The sequence below is a fragment of the Symphalangus syndactylus genome, chromosome 8, assembly GCF_028878055.3.
Source record: "Symphalangus syndactylus isolate Jambi chromosome 8, NHGRI_mSymSyn1-v2.1_pri, whole genome shotgun sequence".
Lineage (NCBI taxonomy): Eukaryota > Metazoa > Chordata > Mammalia > Primates > Hylobatidae > Symphalangus > Symphalangus syndactylus.
In genome coordinates, this window is record NC_072430.2 from 94,477,685 (window position 1) to 94,494,076 (window position 16,392).

At 39.5% G+C, this 16,392-nt stretch overlaps 1 protein-coding gene across 9 annotated transcripts in view; it reads left to right on the top strand.

Moving 5' to 3' along the window:
* The window catches only part of INPP1 (inositol polyphosphate-1-phosphatase), a 30,244-nt gene extending 17,928 nt beyond the window's left edge, over positions 1-12,316 (top strand). For all 9 annotated transcript variants that reach the window (XM_055290009.2, XM_055290012.2, XM_063645649.1 and 6 more), the window contains 5 exons: positions 1,145-1,412; positions 3,732-3,792; positions 7,440-7,640; positions 9,839-10,013; positions 11,576-12,316. In XM_055290009.2, coding sequence (XP_055145984.1) covers positions 1,209-1,412; positions 3,732-3,792; positions 7,440-7,640; positions 9,839-10,013; positions 11,576-12,134 — 1,200 coding nt within the window. In that variant the 5' untranslated portion in view covers positions 1,145-1,208 and the 3' untranslated portion in view covers positions 12,135-12,316. The remainder of the gene's footprint in view (positions 1-1,144; positions 1,413-3,731; positions 3,793-7,439; positions 7,641-9,838; positions 10,014-11,575) is intronic.
* The last annotated feature ends 4,076 nt before the right edge of the window (positions 12,317-16,392 follow it).

Sequence of the window (16,392 nt, forward strand, 5' to 3'; positions counted from 1 at the left end):
CAACTGTTTACTGGGTAAAGGAGCAGCATAGATAGTGGGACTTCTTTTTAACGGGGTGTGAGAAAGTTGGCAATGAGTTGGCTTGTGCTGCTAGCCTAAGGATGACCTCAGAGTCTTGCAGGACACAAAGTGCTTGCTGGTCTGAGGCCAGGCGCAGTGGCTCACACCTGTAGTCCCAGCACTTTGGGAGGCCGAGGTAGGAGGATCACTTGAGCCCAAGACTTTGAGATTAGCCTGGCCAACATGGCAAAACTCCATCTCCACAAAAAATACAAAGATTAGCCTGTCGTGGTGGCATGCACCTGTAGTCCCAGCTACTCAGGAGGCTGAGGTGGGAAAATGACTTGAGCCCGGGAGGTCAAGGCTGCAATGAGCTGTGTTCACACCACTGCACTTCAGCCTGGGTGACAGAGTGAGATGCTGTCTCAAAAACAAAAACAACAAAAAAGATGCTAGCTGGTCTGGTACTTAGTACTTTACAAAGTTGCCCTGGATAACACGGTGAAACCCCGTCTCTACTAAAAATACAATTAGCAGGGCATGGTGGCCGGTGCCTATAGTCCCACCTACTCCGGAGGCTGAGGCAGGAGAATGGTGTGAACCCAGGAGGTGGCGCTTGCAGTGAGCAGAGATCGCGCAGCTGCACTCTAGCCTGGGTGACATAGTAAGACTCCGTTTCAAAAAAAAAAAAAGAAAAAAAAAGTTGCCCTAGAACTGACAGCATAAGTCCTCATCCATTTCTTCTCCCTTCTTCCCACAGCGTGAAAGAAAGCACTACTTCAATACTGCTGCTAAGCCTATGTGATCATTCTAAGGTCATTACAAGAATTTGGCTTGCCTTTAGCATTGTGCTTGTGTGTCCATCTGCCTGCCTCTCTAGGAATTTAGATTTTCATTCGGAGATTTTTCTGTCACTGAGAATTTAATTCTTGGTATATTTTTGAGAGTGTAAATTCTTTTTCAAGATTTAAAACAATAAGCTTCAAACTTTAGATTATATCTAGAGTCTTCCACACTGAGGATGTGAATATGATATTCACCAGGCTGACCAGGTTGACTGCCAGATGGGTTGTTAGTAGTGCCAGAGGCACCCTGACATCACTCTCTGAACTGCTTTCTCTTTCGCATTCTTGTATTTTTCCAGCTGACGGCCCAGAGGGTGGGTGCCAATTCCACCAGCAGCTGCAACTGAAAAGCAAGGTTCAGCAATGTCAGATATCCTCCGGGAGCTGCTCTGTGTCTCTGAGAAGGCTGCTAATATTGCCCGGGCGTGCAGGCAGCAGGAAGCCCTCTTCCAGCTGCTGATCGAAGAAAAGAAAGAGGGAGAAAAGAACAAGAAGTTTGCAGTTGACTTCAAGACGCTGGCTGATGTACTGGTACAGGAAGTTATAAAACAGAATATGGAGAACAAGGTAAGAAAGGTCACAGCCAACGTAACTGCAAAATAGTTGCATCTGTGGCTTTCCCCGTCATAGAATAGCATGCCTTTTGTTCCTCACCCCTATCAGTATACTAGCACCATGATTTCAAGTAAACATCTTGGATTTTTTTCCTCCTTGTCATGATTACAGTATTGATAAAATGTTCATTGCAGGAGATCTTTAAAATACAGAAAATCAAATAAGAAAATAAAAATCACTCACAATTCTAATACCTAGAAATAAACACTTCAGTATAGAACCTTCCATTTACTAATGAATTTCTTCTTAATATATAATACATGTTTTCTGGAAAATAAGCAAAAATAAGAACCCTCTTAGTCCCACCACTGGAGAAAACCACAGCTATGCTTTGCTAAATATAATAACATTTTCCTTCTATGTGTATTTGTGTACATGACACATACAATGTATTGCAACAGAAATGAGAGCATACTGCTTTGTAACCTATTTTTTTTTTTAACTTGATATATTAAGTCCTATCTTATGGATCTCATCATTTATCTAATGGTTTCATCAGTTATGAGATTGTAGCTGGAGAATTAAAGTCTCCTTTATTCTAGCAGAAAAATATTGTTCTTTGTTATAAACATATAAAGATGTTTATATGTTAACATAACAATGATTGCGACTCTAACTTTCTGGAGCTGACTAGAGAAACCGTATTAATAAGTAGAAATAATAATACTAGCAGCACTTATAAATGCCATGTGCCAGCCACTATTCCAAAGTCTTTAAATATATTAACTTATTTAGCTCTTATAACAATTTGATGAAGTAAGAACTACTATTACAATGTAATGGGTGAAAAAAGGGAGGCACAGAGAGGTTAAGTAACTTGCCTAAGGTTGCACATCAAGTAAATGGTAGGGCAGTTTTTGAACACAGGCAGACTGGCTCCAGAGTCTGTGTTCTTTGCAATATTATATTGCCTTTTGTATGAGAATCTAACCATTACATTTGGGAGAATAGAACTTTATGGCAGAAAGCATTATAAAATATTGGAATAATTTCTATGAAATTTTCAAAATATTGAGAATCATTTAGAATCGTTTAAGTGAAATCTTGACCACAGGCGAAGAGACTAAATGCCATCATGAAATCTCTACAAACTATACTTTTTCATGTCATATAAAATCTGGCTCCGATAAACTAAATGAAGCAAGTTTATTTTTGTTTTTTACTTATCAATATATTTGGGTGCAAGGGATGGTTAAGCAACTGGATTAAAAATATCAACATTAATTTTTATGGGCTAATATTTGCCTCAAAGCATTATAAAAAGTTTAGGCAGTTGTTTATTCATGAGCTAAAATAAATGATATTCCATTTTAGCTGTATAAAATATCTTTATTTCATGAGCCTTTTGTCTTGTAATCTCAGAACCGGTCTTTAAGCAGGATTGGGAGACTGAGTTTCAGCCCTTGATGAATGGGCTGGTTGCCAGCCCTTGTTGATTTGTACTGTCCCACAAAATAATATGAGTAATAAGTGGTTGTGGGCATTATTAAAGCTATTGGTCATCTGAAGATGACCGAGTTCAAGTATTTGAAGCATGTCCTTGCTTTTGTTCCCTGAGAACATCATGTGTATCAAAATTTAGCACATATTTTGAGAAAAATTATCTTTACTACAGAGAGGATCAGAAGCAAAATGTATCAGAAAGCTTCGTGATCATACAGAGATGACAGAAGATTCTTACTTGACTCCATTTATTCACTCTATATATTGATACTTAAATTATTGGTCAATAAAATCTTTCTCTTTTTTCATATCTCCTTCCTAGCCTGAATGATGATCTGAGAGTTGGGAAACAAATGCCTGAAAATGAAAACAAAATCGAATTTTATCCTCTAACTCCTTCTATCCAGTCTCAAGTAGTGCTTTTAGATACTTGATCAACAAAATTGCCTTGTATAAGCTACTGGGATGCTGTTTAAGAGCAATAGTTAAAACATGTCCTTTGCAAATACTCGAATTCTATGGCCCTTAAGTAGAATGATGAAGTTTCTAGAAGTACTTTTGCAAACTAAACAGGACATAAGGGAACCAGGCATCTACCATGCTTTTGACTTTCTAGAGGGGCAAAAAAGCAGAAAAATATTAGAAAATTAAGCACTGAGCCAAGTTGACTTCATTTTTTTGTACTTGGATTGGTTTCTAGAATCGGAAATTTTGGAATTTCAGTTCTGATTGTGCTATTTAATTTGAAATATAAAATTGAAATCTGTTCAGAATTGAGCATATGTGTGGGTTTTTGTTTTGTTTTTCGTCATATTCTGAATCATTCAGTTTCCAGGCTTGGAAAAAAATATTTTTGGAGAAGAATCCAATGAGTTTACTAATGACTTGGGTAAGTATAAGAATCTTAATGTGTCTTTGTAATTTAATTATCATATGGTATTCTAGTCTCCAATTTATACCATGAACTAAATGTTTGGAAGCCACTTACTGTAAACAACATAATATATTTGAATGTTAAGGTTCATTCAATTTCTACCTCAGAATATCATGCCATTTAACTTAAGTAGAGAGATGTGGTATCTTAGAATAATTTGGCAAGTCCATGTATCATTTTAGATATAAATCTGTGGCCTCTAAGTAACTTATAACTCAAGCTTTGGGAAAATTGTATAGCCCTTTGGGAATCTAATGTAAGTTATCAATGCCCCAAAGATGCCCATCTACAAAATTGTGCAGACAGTTTCAGATCCTAGGTTTAAACTCATCTGTGCACTCTTGGGGGAAGTCCATGGACCTTGGCTAAAAATACAGAGGCGGCCATGGCTCTGAAATACTGTGTGATCTTGAGCAAATCACCTCATCATTTCTCTAAGTCTCAGAACCTCTGTGAAGTACTTGGACTGACTAAAAGCTTCCTTTTAGTACTAAGTTTTTTGGTTTGTTTTTGTTTGTTTGTTTGTTTTTGAGACAGAGTTGCTGTGTTGCCCAGGCTGGAGTGCAGTGGCACAATCTCAGTTCACTGCAACCTCCACCTCCTGGATTCAAGCAATTCTCCTGCCTTGTCCTCCCGAGTGGCTGGGATTACAAGCGTGTGCCACCATGCCCGGCTAATTTTTGTATTTTTAGTTAGAGATGGGATTTCATCATGTTGGCCAGGCTGGTCTCAAACTCCTGACCTCAGGTAATCTGATTTTTTTCAGAGAAACAATTTTTTTTTTTTAGTTTGTTTGGATTTGTTTAATAGTAGAAGAATAAAATAGTGAACATTAAACACTGATCATGTGACAAATAAATATCTAGAAACACAATTACAAAGAAAAAATGAATTTCTAGATTAACTAAAAATTTTTTAGTCTCCTTCATGCACCACGTATTAAGATGCAGTTAGTTCTATGTTAGTAAGAAGAGAAAGAAATCTTTTAAACCTCTGAAGGTTAAAAATAACACTTATGCCTGACTTATAAGCAATCTTACATTTAAAAATCTATGCTTGACTACTTCACAGTTATTTTAATACATCATTTGTCTAGAATTATAGAGGCAAAAGGCATAGCCATATCCATTTTCCTGTTTGTTAAAAGGGCAGAGAAATGTGGAGAGAGGAAGAGGAGAGATGGTGATGATGATATTGCAGGCAAGACCAGATCATAGGAGGGGATTTAGATTTCCCTCTCAGTGGGATGGGAGGTCTCTGGCAAATTTCAAGCAAAGGAGTGATATAATTTGTTCCTTTGAATGATCCCATAAGTTATACTGAGCCCAGAGTAGGTGTGCAGTAAGTAGCCATTATTAGCTTTATTATTCCCCAACTTTAACAGTCTAATTTACTTTGAATTAAGTTAATTTAACTAAATTTGACTGTTTCTTGCTGATTTAGTCATTACTGTAATAGATGTATATTGTGCTTCCCACACTTTACTGGTCACATAATCGCCTCAGGATCTTGTTAAAATTCAGTAGGTCGGCTGGGCGCGGTGGCTCACGCCTGTAATACCAGCACTTTGGGAGTCCATGGCGGGTGGATCACGAGGTCAGGAAATTGAGTCCATCCTGACTAACATGGTGAAACCCTGTCTCTACTTAAAAAATACAAAAAAATTAGCCGGGCATGGTGGCGGGCGCCTGTAGTCCCAGCTACTCAGGAGGCTGAGGCAGGAGAATGGCGTGAACCCAGGAGGTGGAGCTTGCAGTGAGCAGAGATGGCACCACTGCACTCCAGCCTGGGGAACAGAGCAAGACTCCGTCTCAAAAAAAAAAAAAAAAAAGAAAAGAAAAAAATTTCAGTAGGTCTGGGGTGGCATCTGAGGTTCTGATTTTTTTTTTTTTTTTTTTGGTAGATGGAGTCTCCCTCTGTTGCCCAGGCTGGAGTGCAGTGGGACAATCTTGGCTCACTGCAGCCTCCGCCTCCTAAATTCAAGCAATTCTCCTGCCTCAGCCTCCCAAGTAGCTGGGATTACAGACATGTGCCACCATGCCTAGCTAATTTTTTTATACTTTTATTACAGACAGGGGTTTCACTGTGTTGACCAGGGTGGTCTCGAATTCCTGACCTCAAGTGATCTGCTTACCTCAGCCTCCCAAAGTGCTAGGATTACAGGCATAAGCCACCATGCTTAGCCTAAGGTTCTGACTTTCTAATAAGCTCCCAGCTGATATAGAAACTGCTGGTCGTGTCCTTTGTAGGGACATGGATGAAACTGGAAAACATCATTCTCAGTAAACTATCGCAAGGACAAAAAACCAAACACCGCATGTTCTCACTCATAGGTGGGAATTGAACAATGAGAACTCATGGACACAGGAAGGGGAACATCACACTCCGGGGACTGTTGTGGGGTGGGGGGAGGGGGGAGGGACAGCATTAGGAGATACACCTAATGCTAAATGACGAGTTAATGGGTACAGGAAATCAACATGGCACATGGATACATATGTAACAAACCTGCACATTGTGCACATGTACCCTAAAACCCTAAAGTATAATAAAAAATAAAAATTAAAACCAAAAAAAAAAAAAAAAAAAAAAAAGAAACTGCTGGTCCTTGGAATAAGAAGGGCAGAAATAGCTACCTAGATAGCTACTAGATAGCTAGGAGTATCTAAAATGTTCCAAAGTGCCATATTTTCTTAGTTTTTAAGATTTTTTTTCCTCCACTGCTGTCACTTCTTGTTGCTATTAACTTGCCTATTTTTTACCAGCCTCTTCCCTCATTTCTGTCAAGGGCTGAAACCAGATTAATCAAGGGTCTGAGAAGCATGTTTAAAGCGATGGTAATGCACCTGGCCTTGGTAACTTATCGTTTCATTTGAAGAAGCAGCTTTGCTTATGTTCTGGTTCTCAATGGGCTTCACAGAGGAGAGCTATTTATATGTATACCATTTAGAGGCATAAAGTTTTACTACATTTATAGTATATACCATTTTATGTTACTTAGCATAAACAATTTTAAGTTAAAAGCAGTATCATATAAGGACATAGAAGCACTTTGGTGTGCTGAAAAACCTCCATTCTTTTCAATAACATATTCAGACACAGGGTGACTTAAGTATATAAAAAGTCAAAGGACAAATTTTAAAAAGATTAATGATCAGGAATTCAGGAATTATTAACTGGCCTACGTGTCCCTTAGCTGGGATACAAAATTGTGCCCACATGGGCATTTTTCTAGGGAGGTCTTTTGATCCCTGAAACCCATCCCTTACTGTTCAGCTTAAGTGCATGGGTAGCCACTGAGCATCTGACTTGATGAAGCCCCACCAGGTGATTCTGGCAGTCAGCCAGGCTTAGCAACTGCTGGGATGGATATACTGCCCTCGCTTAATCTAAGTGCGCAGCTTTTGATTCACTCTCTCGCTGGCTCACTCTCTCTCTGTCTCTCTTGCTCTTTCGCTCTCTGTCTCGCTGTGTCTCTCGCTCTCTGTCTCACTCTCTCGCTCTCTCTGTCTCTCTCACTTTTTAGCTCTCTCTATCTCTCTCTGTTCTTTCTCCACTGAAACTCTTGAAATGTAATGGCTTATCATGTGGCTTTACCCTAGGGGAAAAGATGACCATGAGGTTGTGTTCAACAGAGGAAGAAACAGCAGAGCTTCTTAGCAAAGTCCTCAATGGTAACAAGGTGGCATCTGAAGCACTAGCCAGGGTTGTTCATCAGGATGTTGCCTTTACTGACCCGACTCTGGATTCCACAGAGATCAGTGTTCCACAGGACATTTTGGGAATTTGGGTGGACCCCATAGGTAAGTATAGGAGAGTATGTTTGTTCTTATTTGCAATCTTTTTTTGGGTGGTGGTGTTGTGGCGGGGGGGTTGGAAAAATAAAAATTATCGAGTGTAGTTTAACTCTCCTAGAAGTGTTATAAATTTTAAATTTTTAAACAATGAGAGTTGAGGTGTATGTGTCATGTGTTCTGTATATATACATATATATTATAGCTGTGTGTATATATACACATATCTATAACAGGTATGTGTATACACACACACATACATACAAGCACACATGCAAAGATGAATTAACTTATCTTCAAAAGACTTCAGGGACCAGACTGGTAAGTAAATGAGAGAATGAAGTGAGAGCAGTTATGACCAATTGAGCACACATGCCATTTAAAGAGCACTTAGCTTTAGCAGATTGTTGCCATATGGGAGTACAGGCCAGCTCTTCAGATTTTTAAAGAGAAACCAAAATCCAAGGTTTTCAGTGATATATCCCAGTTTCTAACCGTTAGCTACTAATTCAGTTAAACAAGCAAAAAGTATAGGTCAAGCAAAAAGCTGAATGTGACGCATGAGCAGTTTGTGAGCCCTGCATAAGCTCTACATTTTTTTGGTCATGATTGTGATAGAACCATAATGTATAATCCATTGCTTTCAAAATGTAACCCTTTTTTTTTTTTTTTGAGAGTCTCATGTTGCACACAGGCTGGAGTGCAGTGGCACAGTCAGAACTCACTCACTGCAGCCTTGTCCTCCTGAGCTCAAGTGATCCTCCTATCTCAGCCTCCCAAGTAGCTGGGACCCAAGTAGGTGGCACAGGTGCATGCCACCTCACTAGGCTAATTTTTTATATTGTTTTTAGAGAAGGGGTTTTTACCATGTTGCCCAGGCTGGTCTCGAACTCCTGGGTTCAAGCGATCTGCCCGCCTCGGCCTCCTAAAGTGGTAGGATTACAGGCATGACCCACCACACCCAGCCAGCCTTTATCTTCAATGATGCTATTAATACAAAGTTCTAGGTAATAATTTTAATAAGCTCCCCCTTCCTTTTTTTTCTTCCCCACCCAACATAATAGGACCATTCAAGGAGCAGGCAAACTCCTCTCTGGGCCCTTCCCATCCTATAAGTGCCTTCACAGGATGATATTGAAATGGGTTTAATCTTCAGATAATTATATCACATTCAGCCAGTGGATGATATATGGAAACTAAAAACCTTTCCCCAAATCTTTGATCATTTAAGGGTAAATTGGCATCAGTTATAGTTTCTGAGGGACAGAGATCTCCTGTTTCTTGGTCCCACCCTGAATTGATTATGTTTTCGAGCTCTTTGAATCTTTTGCCAGGCACACCCTTAGCCATGTGTTGACTCCCTAGATGTCGGCAGTCAGCTGCTGGCATGTACATCTCTTAAGAGGAAACCTAGTTTCTCTGCCTCTGTTGCATAGGAGCACCGTTAATTTCTCTTTTTTTGGTGCCACCATCATTGTCTTTTTCTTCCTTCTAACTTGAGGGACCAAATAATAATGGTAAAAGATAATTTTACCTGTGACCGATTACTGGAAGGGGGCTTTTCTTTTTTTCTTTTTCTTTTTAAAATTTTTGTGGGTACATAATAGGTGTATATATTAATGGGGTACGTGAGATGTTTTGACACAGGCACACAATGTGAGATAAGCACATCATAGAGAATGGGGTATCCATCTCTTTGAGCATTTATCCTTTGAGTAATAAACAATCTAGTTACACTCTTTATTTTAAAATGTACAGTTAAGTTCTTATTGATTATAGTTACCCTATTGTGCTATCAAATAGTAGGTCTTTTTTTTTTTTCGCCCATTGGACGGAGGCTTTTCCATCTCACATTGTACTAGTCCTCTGATTAGTAGTATTTCTAAAATAATCCCACCAATTATTCTGGTTATTACTTTTTAAATGCTTTTGATAAGTAACAAATATTTGAATGCCTGTTATATACAAGTTGCTATGCCACAAGAACTATAGACACATCCTCTCCCTTCAAGAGTTCTCACATAGTCAGGAAAATGAAACACAAGCAATTTAAAAGTAAAGTACAAGAGGCCAAATAGCAATTCAATACAGTGACATCCAAAGGTAAAAAATTATTGGTTACCAAGTCAGTAGAAGAGAGAAGTCATATGGAACAGTCTTCTAAATAATCTTTATCTGAATCCAAACACATTTGCTTCCTTTTTCAGATTCAACTTATCAGTATATAAAAGGTTCTGCTGACATTAAATCCAACCAGGGAATCTTCCCCTGTGGACTTCAGTGTGTCACCATTTTAATTGGTGTCTATGACATACAGACAGGGGTTCCCCTGATGGGAGTCATCAATCAACCTTTTGTGTCACGAGACCCAAACACCCTCAGGTAAGAGGCAAATATTTTTGGTATATTATGGTTGTTAGAACTTATGACCTCAGCTTTGCTTATTGTTAGGATTATCACTATATGACATTCCCATGACTTAACACATGGGAGTGTTGCCATTGAAAGTCTGCATATTTGAATTAAAGTTCTATTTTCAATCTTGGATTTGCATAATTTTATTTGAGGCCAAGTGCATACTGGTAGAAATTTTAAAATTAATACTATCCTGGAAAAATCGTAGTTTTACATTTGGAATATAGTAATCCTGTTCCCTGTTTCTAGAATCCACTCAAAACCAGATAAGTAGAGTGGTGGTAACACTGCCTTCAAATACATTGGGAATAAGACGGCTGCCATCGCTGTATAGCCAGTTGAACTTTGGTATAATTTTAGAAGTTCAAAACAAAATGTGAAAATTATCCACTGAAAAGATTGGTAGGCATGGCCAGGATCAGAACCCAACTCACACTACCTTTCTGCCTCCTCCCTTCCACTCTTCCATGCACTCTTAAACAGAGCGTAGAAGCGGCCAGGACCCAGCTGCCTCTGATCCATGGCCTGTGCTTTGGGGTTGACTCCAGGGCATGGCAAAGTCCAGGTGGAACAAGCAGTTTCAGCTTTTTATTGAAATAGGTCATATTTTTTCACTTATATAGGATTACATATTTTTATTGAACCTTGAGCTGCTTCAAGTAACAATCATTTGCTCTTTAATAGTCATAAGTTTATACCTCTTAAGTTTTAATATTTTCCCCTTACCCCCACCATCTTCCAAACTAAAAATGGATTTCTGCTATCTTTAAAAGGTTAATAAGAAATTAAAAAGAATTGGAACAATATTCAGACGTAATCATGGCCTAGAAATGGAGGTGGTCAACAAAATAGTTTATGGCACAGATTCAGAGTGGGACTTTGTGGGTTTGAATGCAGATTCTACCACTTTCTAGCTGAATGGACCTCAGCAAGCTACTTACTTTCTCTAAGCCTATTTCCTTATCTGTAAATATGTAACAACATAGTAAGTTAAGCATTGATAAAGGGAAGGTGCTATAATTATTGTGGTTGCCAAAACTAGTAACATTGAGTCCATCTTTCTTTGTGTTGGAAGCCAACATGAAACTAGTGAATAAGAGAATGAAAGGAGTTACCAAATAAAGAAAACCTTGTTATATGGATTTTACAATATTTGCAGATCAAAAAGAGATACCACTTATCTATTCCTTTTTCCCTATTAAACTTTAAATACTAAAAGTTGTAATGAAATTTTGCAATGGTTCTGGAAGCTGGAAACCCCATAAATGTTTTAGTGTTGTCCTAGATTGATGTGATAATGCCATAAAATTGAAAGCATTTCTAATTGCAATAACTCAGGCAGCTGCATGCATATAAGTAACTTTCTGAAATAAACTAGCTACCCGATATCTATTCCTAGGCTTAAAGTTGTTAAGATTCACTATGTTATGATGAATTGTGTATTTCTTCATATCATTAAGTTTGAAAGTGACATGAGTAGTGAAAAACAAATGTGATAATCATCACCAATTGACATTTTTCTTCTACAGGTGGAAAGGACAGTGCTATTGGGGCCTTTCTTACATGGGGACCAACATGCATTCACTTCAGGTCACCATCTCTAGAAGAAACGGCAGTGAAACACACACTGGAAACACCTGCTCTGAGGCAGCATTCTCCCCCAGTTTTTCAGCCGTCATTAGTACAAGTGAAAAGGAGACTATCAAAGCTGCATTGTCACGTGTGTGTGGAGATCGCATATTCGGGGCAGCTGGGGCTGGTTATAAGAGCCTATGTGTTGTCCAAGGCCTCGTTGACATTTACATCTTTTCAGAAGATACCACATTCAAGTGGGACTCTTGTGCTGCTCATGCCATACTGCGGGCCATGGGTGGGGGAATAGTAGACTTGAAAGAATGCTTAGAAAGAAATCCAGAAACAGGGCTTGATTTGCCACAGTTGCTGTACCACGTGGAAAATGAGGGTGCTGCTGGGGTGGATCGGTGGGCCAACAAGGGAGGACTCATTGCATACAGATCCAGGAAGCGGCTGGAGACGTTCCTGAGCCTCCTGGTCCAAAACCTGGCACCTGCAGAGACGCAGACATAGAGGAACTCTAACCCCCGGGTACCTGTATAAACTGAACTGTGAAACTGTTTCTGATTATCTCTATCTTTTGAGGATGGCTTTGTCCTGTTGCTGGTTAACATTCACCTTCCTCTTTTGAGGAGTATTTTTCCATTATGTATTCATAATAATGTTAATTTCAATAAATGACATTCATGCAGCAATTATATTGGTGTATGAAATTCTTACGGTGAATATTGTGCTGTTAGTGCTGCTTGAAACATTTCAGTAAAATATTGACCAGGACCAGTGGCTCACGCCTGTAATCCCAGGACTTGAGGAGGCCAAGGCGGGCGGATCACGAGGTCAAGAAATCAAGACCATCCTGGCCAACATGGTGAAACCCCATCTCTACTAAAAATACAAAAATTAGCTGGGCTTGGTGGTGTGTGCCTGTAGTCCCAGCTACTCAGAAGGCTGAGGCAGGAGAGTCACTTGAACCCGGGAGGCATAGGTTGCAGTGAGCCAAGATTGTGCCTCTGCACTCCAGCCTAGTGACAAAGTGAGACTGTCTCAAAAAAAAAAAAAAAATCGATGAACAAGGAAAAAATCCTATTCAATTAGTAAAACTGCTAAACATCTAAGCAATAGAAATTTCTCTGAAATATGAGGGAGAATACAGGAGGGGTTTGCTTGAGTTTTGTTTCCTCTCGGAGGGAAAAATCTGCAATTTTAGCCTGTTGGCAGAACATTTAGAACTGAATTTGCATAAGTTAGCCAAGTTTATGTACTTTCAACAGTATTCTTGTGTTTCTTATAGGAAGTAAAGCCTGGAACACTGTGGGGCCCCCCTTTGCAGAGACAGGGAGGGAGAGACAGGGATACACGCATGCACACACACACACACACACAGTGAAAGACACAGATAAACAGAAAGACATACACAGAAGCAGAAGAGTATGAGTAGAGGTTTCTGCAATTTTTGCATATTTACTACACTTTACCAAAATCCAGAGGTGGACTTTAGATATATACAATCCTTGTCTACCAGCATCTCACAGTGAATGTTCTCTGAAGTGGACATAAAGTACTTTTTCTGTATTCTCTGTAGCAGCCCTGGTAACCAGAGAGTGCCAACTGCAGGGATCAAATCCTCGGCTCTGACTTCATTCTGCCCTACGCCCCCTGGGGGCCAAAGGATGTTCGTACAGATCCTCTATTTACAAACGCATGAAACTAACAATCTTATTTTCTAATGTCCTTACACTTAAAAATTTTTGACAAATTATGTTTATGTCATATGATGCTTTGAAATATGTATACATTGCAGGAGGGCTAAATCAAACTAACATTACCTTACATTTTTGTGTGTGTGTGTAGTGAGAACACTTAAAATCTGTTAGCAATTTTCAGGTAAACAATACGTTGTTATTAACTATAGTCACCACGTTATAGGATAGATCTTTTGAACTTATTCTTCCTGTGTAACTTAAATTTTCTATCCTTTGACCAACATCTCCCAAACACTCCAGCCCCTGATAACCACCATTCTACTCTCTGCTTCTGTGAGTTTGACTTTTTCAGTTTCCATGTGTAAGTGAGGTCGTGTGGTATTTGTCTTTCTGTGCCTGGCTTATTTTACTTAACAATCTCCTTCAGGGTCATCCAAATGACAAGATTTCCTTTTTTATGGCAGAATAGTATCCATTGTGTATACATATTAATACCACATTTTCTTTATCCATTCATTCATATCTTGGTTGATTTCATATCTTGGCTATTGTCAATAATGTCAAAATGAGCATGGGAGTGGAGGTATCTCTTTAACATACTGATTTCTTTTCCCTTTTTTTTTTTTTTTTTTTTTTTTTGAGATAGGGTCTCACTCTGTCACCCAGGCTGGAGTGCAGTGGAATGATCATGGCTCACTGCAGCCCTGACCTCCTGGGCTCAAGCGATCCTCCCACCTCAGCCTCCTAAGTAGCTGGGACTATAGGTGCATGCCACCACACCTGACTAATTTTTGTGTTTTAGTAGAGATGGGGTTTTGCCATGCTTCCCAGGCTGGTCTCGAACTCTTGGGGCTCACATTTCTCAATTGGAGGGGGAAAAAGCTGGATGGAAGAGGGAATCATTATATTCTGTGAACATCTATAATGTATATTATTCACCGTCAATCTTTGCAGAAAAGCCAAAGCCCTTTAAGCATGTGCTTCTGATGGGTCTGCATTGTTTTTCTTGAGGAAGCCACAACCAGGTGAGTATGATTTCTAGTTTTAATTTCTGTAGAGGAAGAACTTAAAAATATTCCCTCTGTTTTTACAGTGGTGTTTGTTTCTGAGACAGAGTCTTGCTCTGTCACCCAGGCTTGAGTGCAATGGCACGATCTTGGCTCACTGCAACCTCCGCCTCCCAGGTTCAAGTGATTCTCCTGCCTCAGCCTCCTGAGTAACTGAGATTACAGGCACCTACCATCATGCCCAGCTAATTTTTGTATTTTTAGTAGAGACAGGGTTTTGTCATGTTGGCCAGGCTGGTCTCGAACTCCTGACCTCAGGTGATCCATCCACCTTGGCCTCCCAAAGTGCTGGGATTACAGGCATGAGCCACTGCGCCCGGCCACAGTTTTCTTACCAACTAATTTTTTGGTTCACCTTTACCCACACTTACTAAAGCCTCCAGTTCTTTGTTTTCAAACCCACACTCCATTACTTTACATTATATTAACTTAATTATTAGAAATAAAATTGGAATATAGAGTTCTGGAAAGAAGTAAACACTTTTTTTTTTTTTTTGAGATAGAATCTCACTCTGTTGCCTGGGCTGGAGTGCAGTGGCGTGATTTTGGCTCACTGCAACCTGCACCTCCTGGGTTCAAGCAATTCTCCTGCCTCAGCCTTCCTAGTAACTGGGATTACAGATGCCTGCCACTATGCCCAGCTAATTTTTTGTATTTTTGGTAGAGACAGGGTTTCACCATGTTGTCCAGGTTGGTCTCAAACTCCTGACCTCGTGATTCACCCGCCTTGGCCTCCCAAAGTGCTGCCACTGCACCCGGTCAACAATTCTTGTACACAGACAACTCATTTGATGGGAACAGGAGTTGGAGGTAGTGATGGAGGGGTGTTCTACAGAGGAGCCTCTTGGCCATGGAAGTCAAGTGCCTTTTGCATCAGTCTGTGTTTTATAGGAGGATGGATAGAGAGATTAGTCTGCCAGGTCACTTATACACAGAGTAGTACAAAGAGAGCCTCAACTGCACATCAAGAAGAGCAGTCTTTGGGAATCCAAATCAACATCCCTTCCTTTCTTGCTCTCACAACCTATATGCAATCACCCAGGAAACTCTCTGGTCTCCACTTTCAAAAATATATCCAGAATTCAGCCATTCCACATCACTCTCCTATACCCCACCCTGCTCCACACCTCTTTATGCATCACCTGGATTATTGCAATAAACTTCCACTTGCCTGCATAGTGTTCATTCTCAAGACAGAAGCCAGAGTGATCTTTTTCAAACACAGATCAGATCATGTCCCTCTTCTGTTCAAAATTCTCCAAAGCACAATAAAATACCATCTTACACCAGTCAGAATGGCCATCATTAAAAAGTAAAAAAACAAAAACTAATGTTGGCGAGGATGTGGAGAAAAAGGGATGCCTATACACTGATGATGGGAATATTAATTAGTACAACCTCCATGGAAAAGAGTATGGAGATTTCTCAAAAAACTAAAAGTAGAATTACCATTCGATCCAGCAATCCCGCTATTGGGCTACCCAACGGAAAAACAAAATAATCACCTCAAAAAGACATTTGCACTCATGTTTATCACAGAATTCTTCACAATATCAAGGTTAAGGAATCAACATAAGTGTCCATCGATGGATGAATAGATTTTTTAAAAATGCGGTATATACATCTAGAATACTACTCAGCCTTTCTTATAGCAACATGGATAGACCTGGAGGCCATTATCCTAAATGAAATGACTTAGAAACAGGAAGTCAAAACTGCAGGTTCTCACATATAGGTGGGAGCTAAATAATGGATACACATGGACACACAGTGGAATAATCAACATTGGAGACTTAAAAAGGCAGGAGTGTGGAAGGAGGTAAGGGATGAGATGCTACCTATGGAGTACAATGTGCACTATTTGGGTAATGGGTACATTAAAAGCCCAGACTTCATTGCACAATGTATCTAAATAACACAACTGCACTTATGCCCCTAAACCTATAAAAATAAAAAAGAAATAAATTTAAAAAGGAAAGGCAAAAAATGCTTCCAAATGTT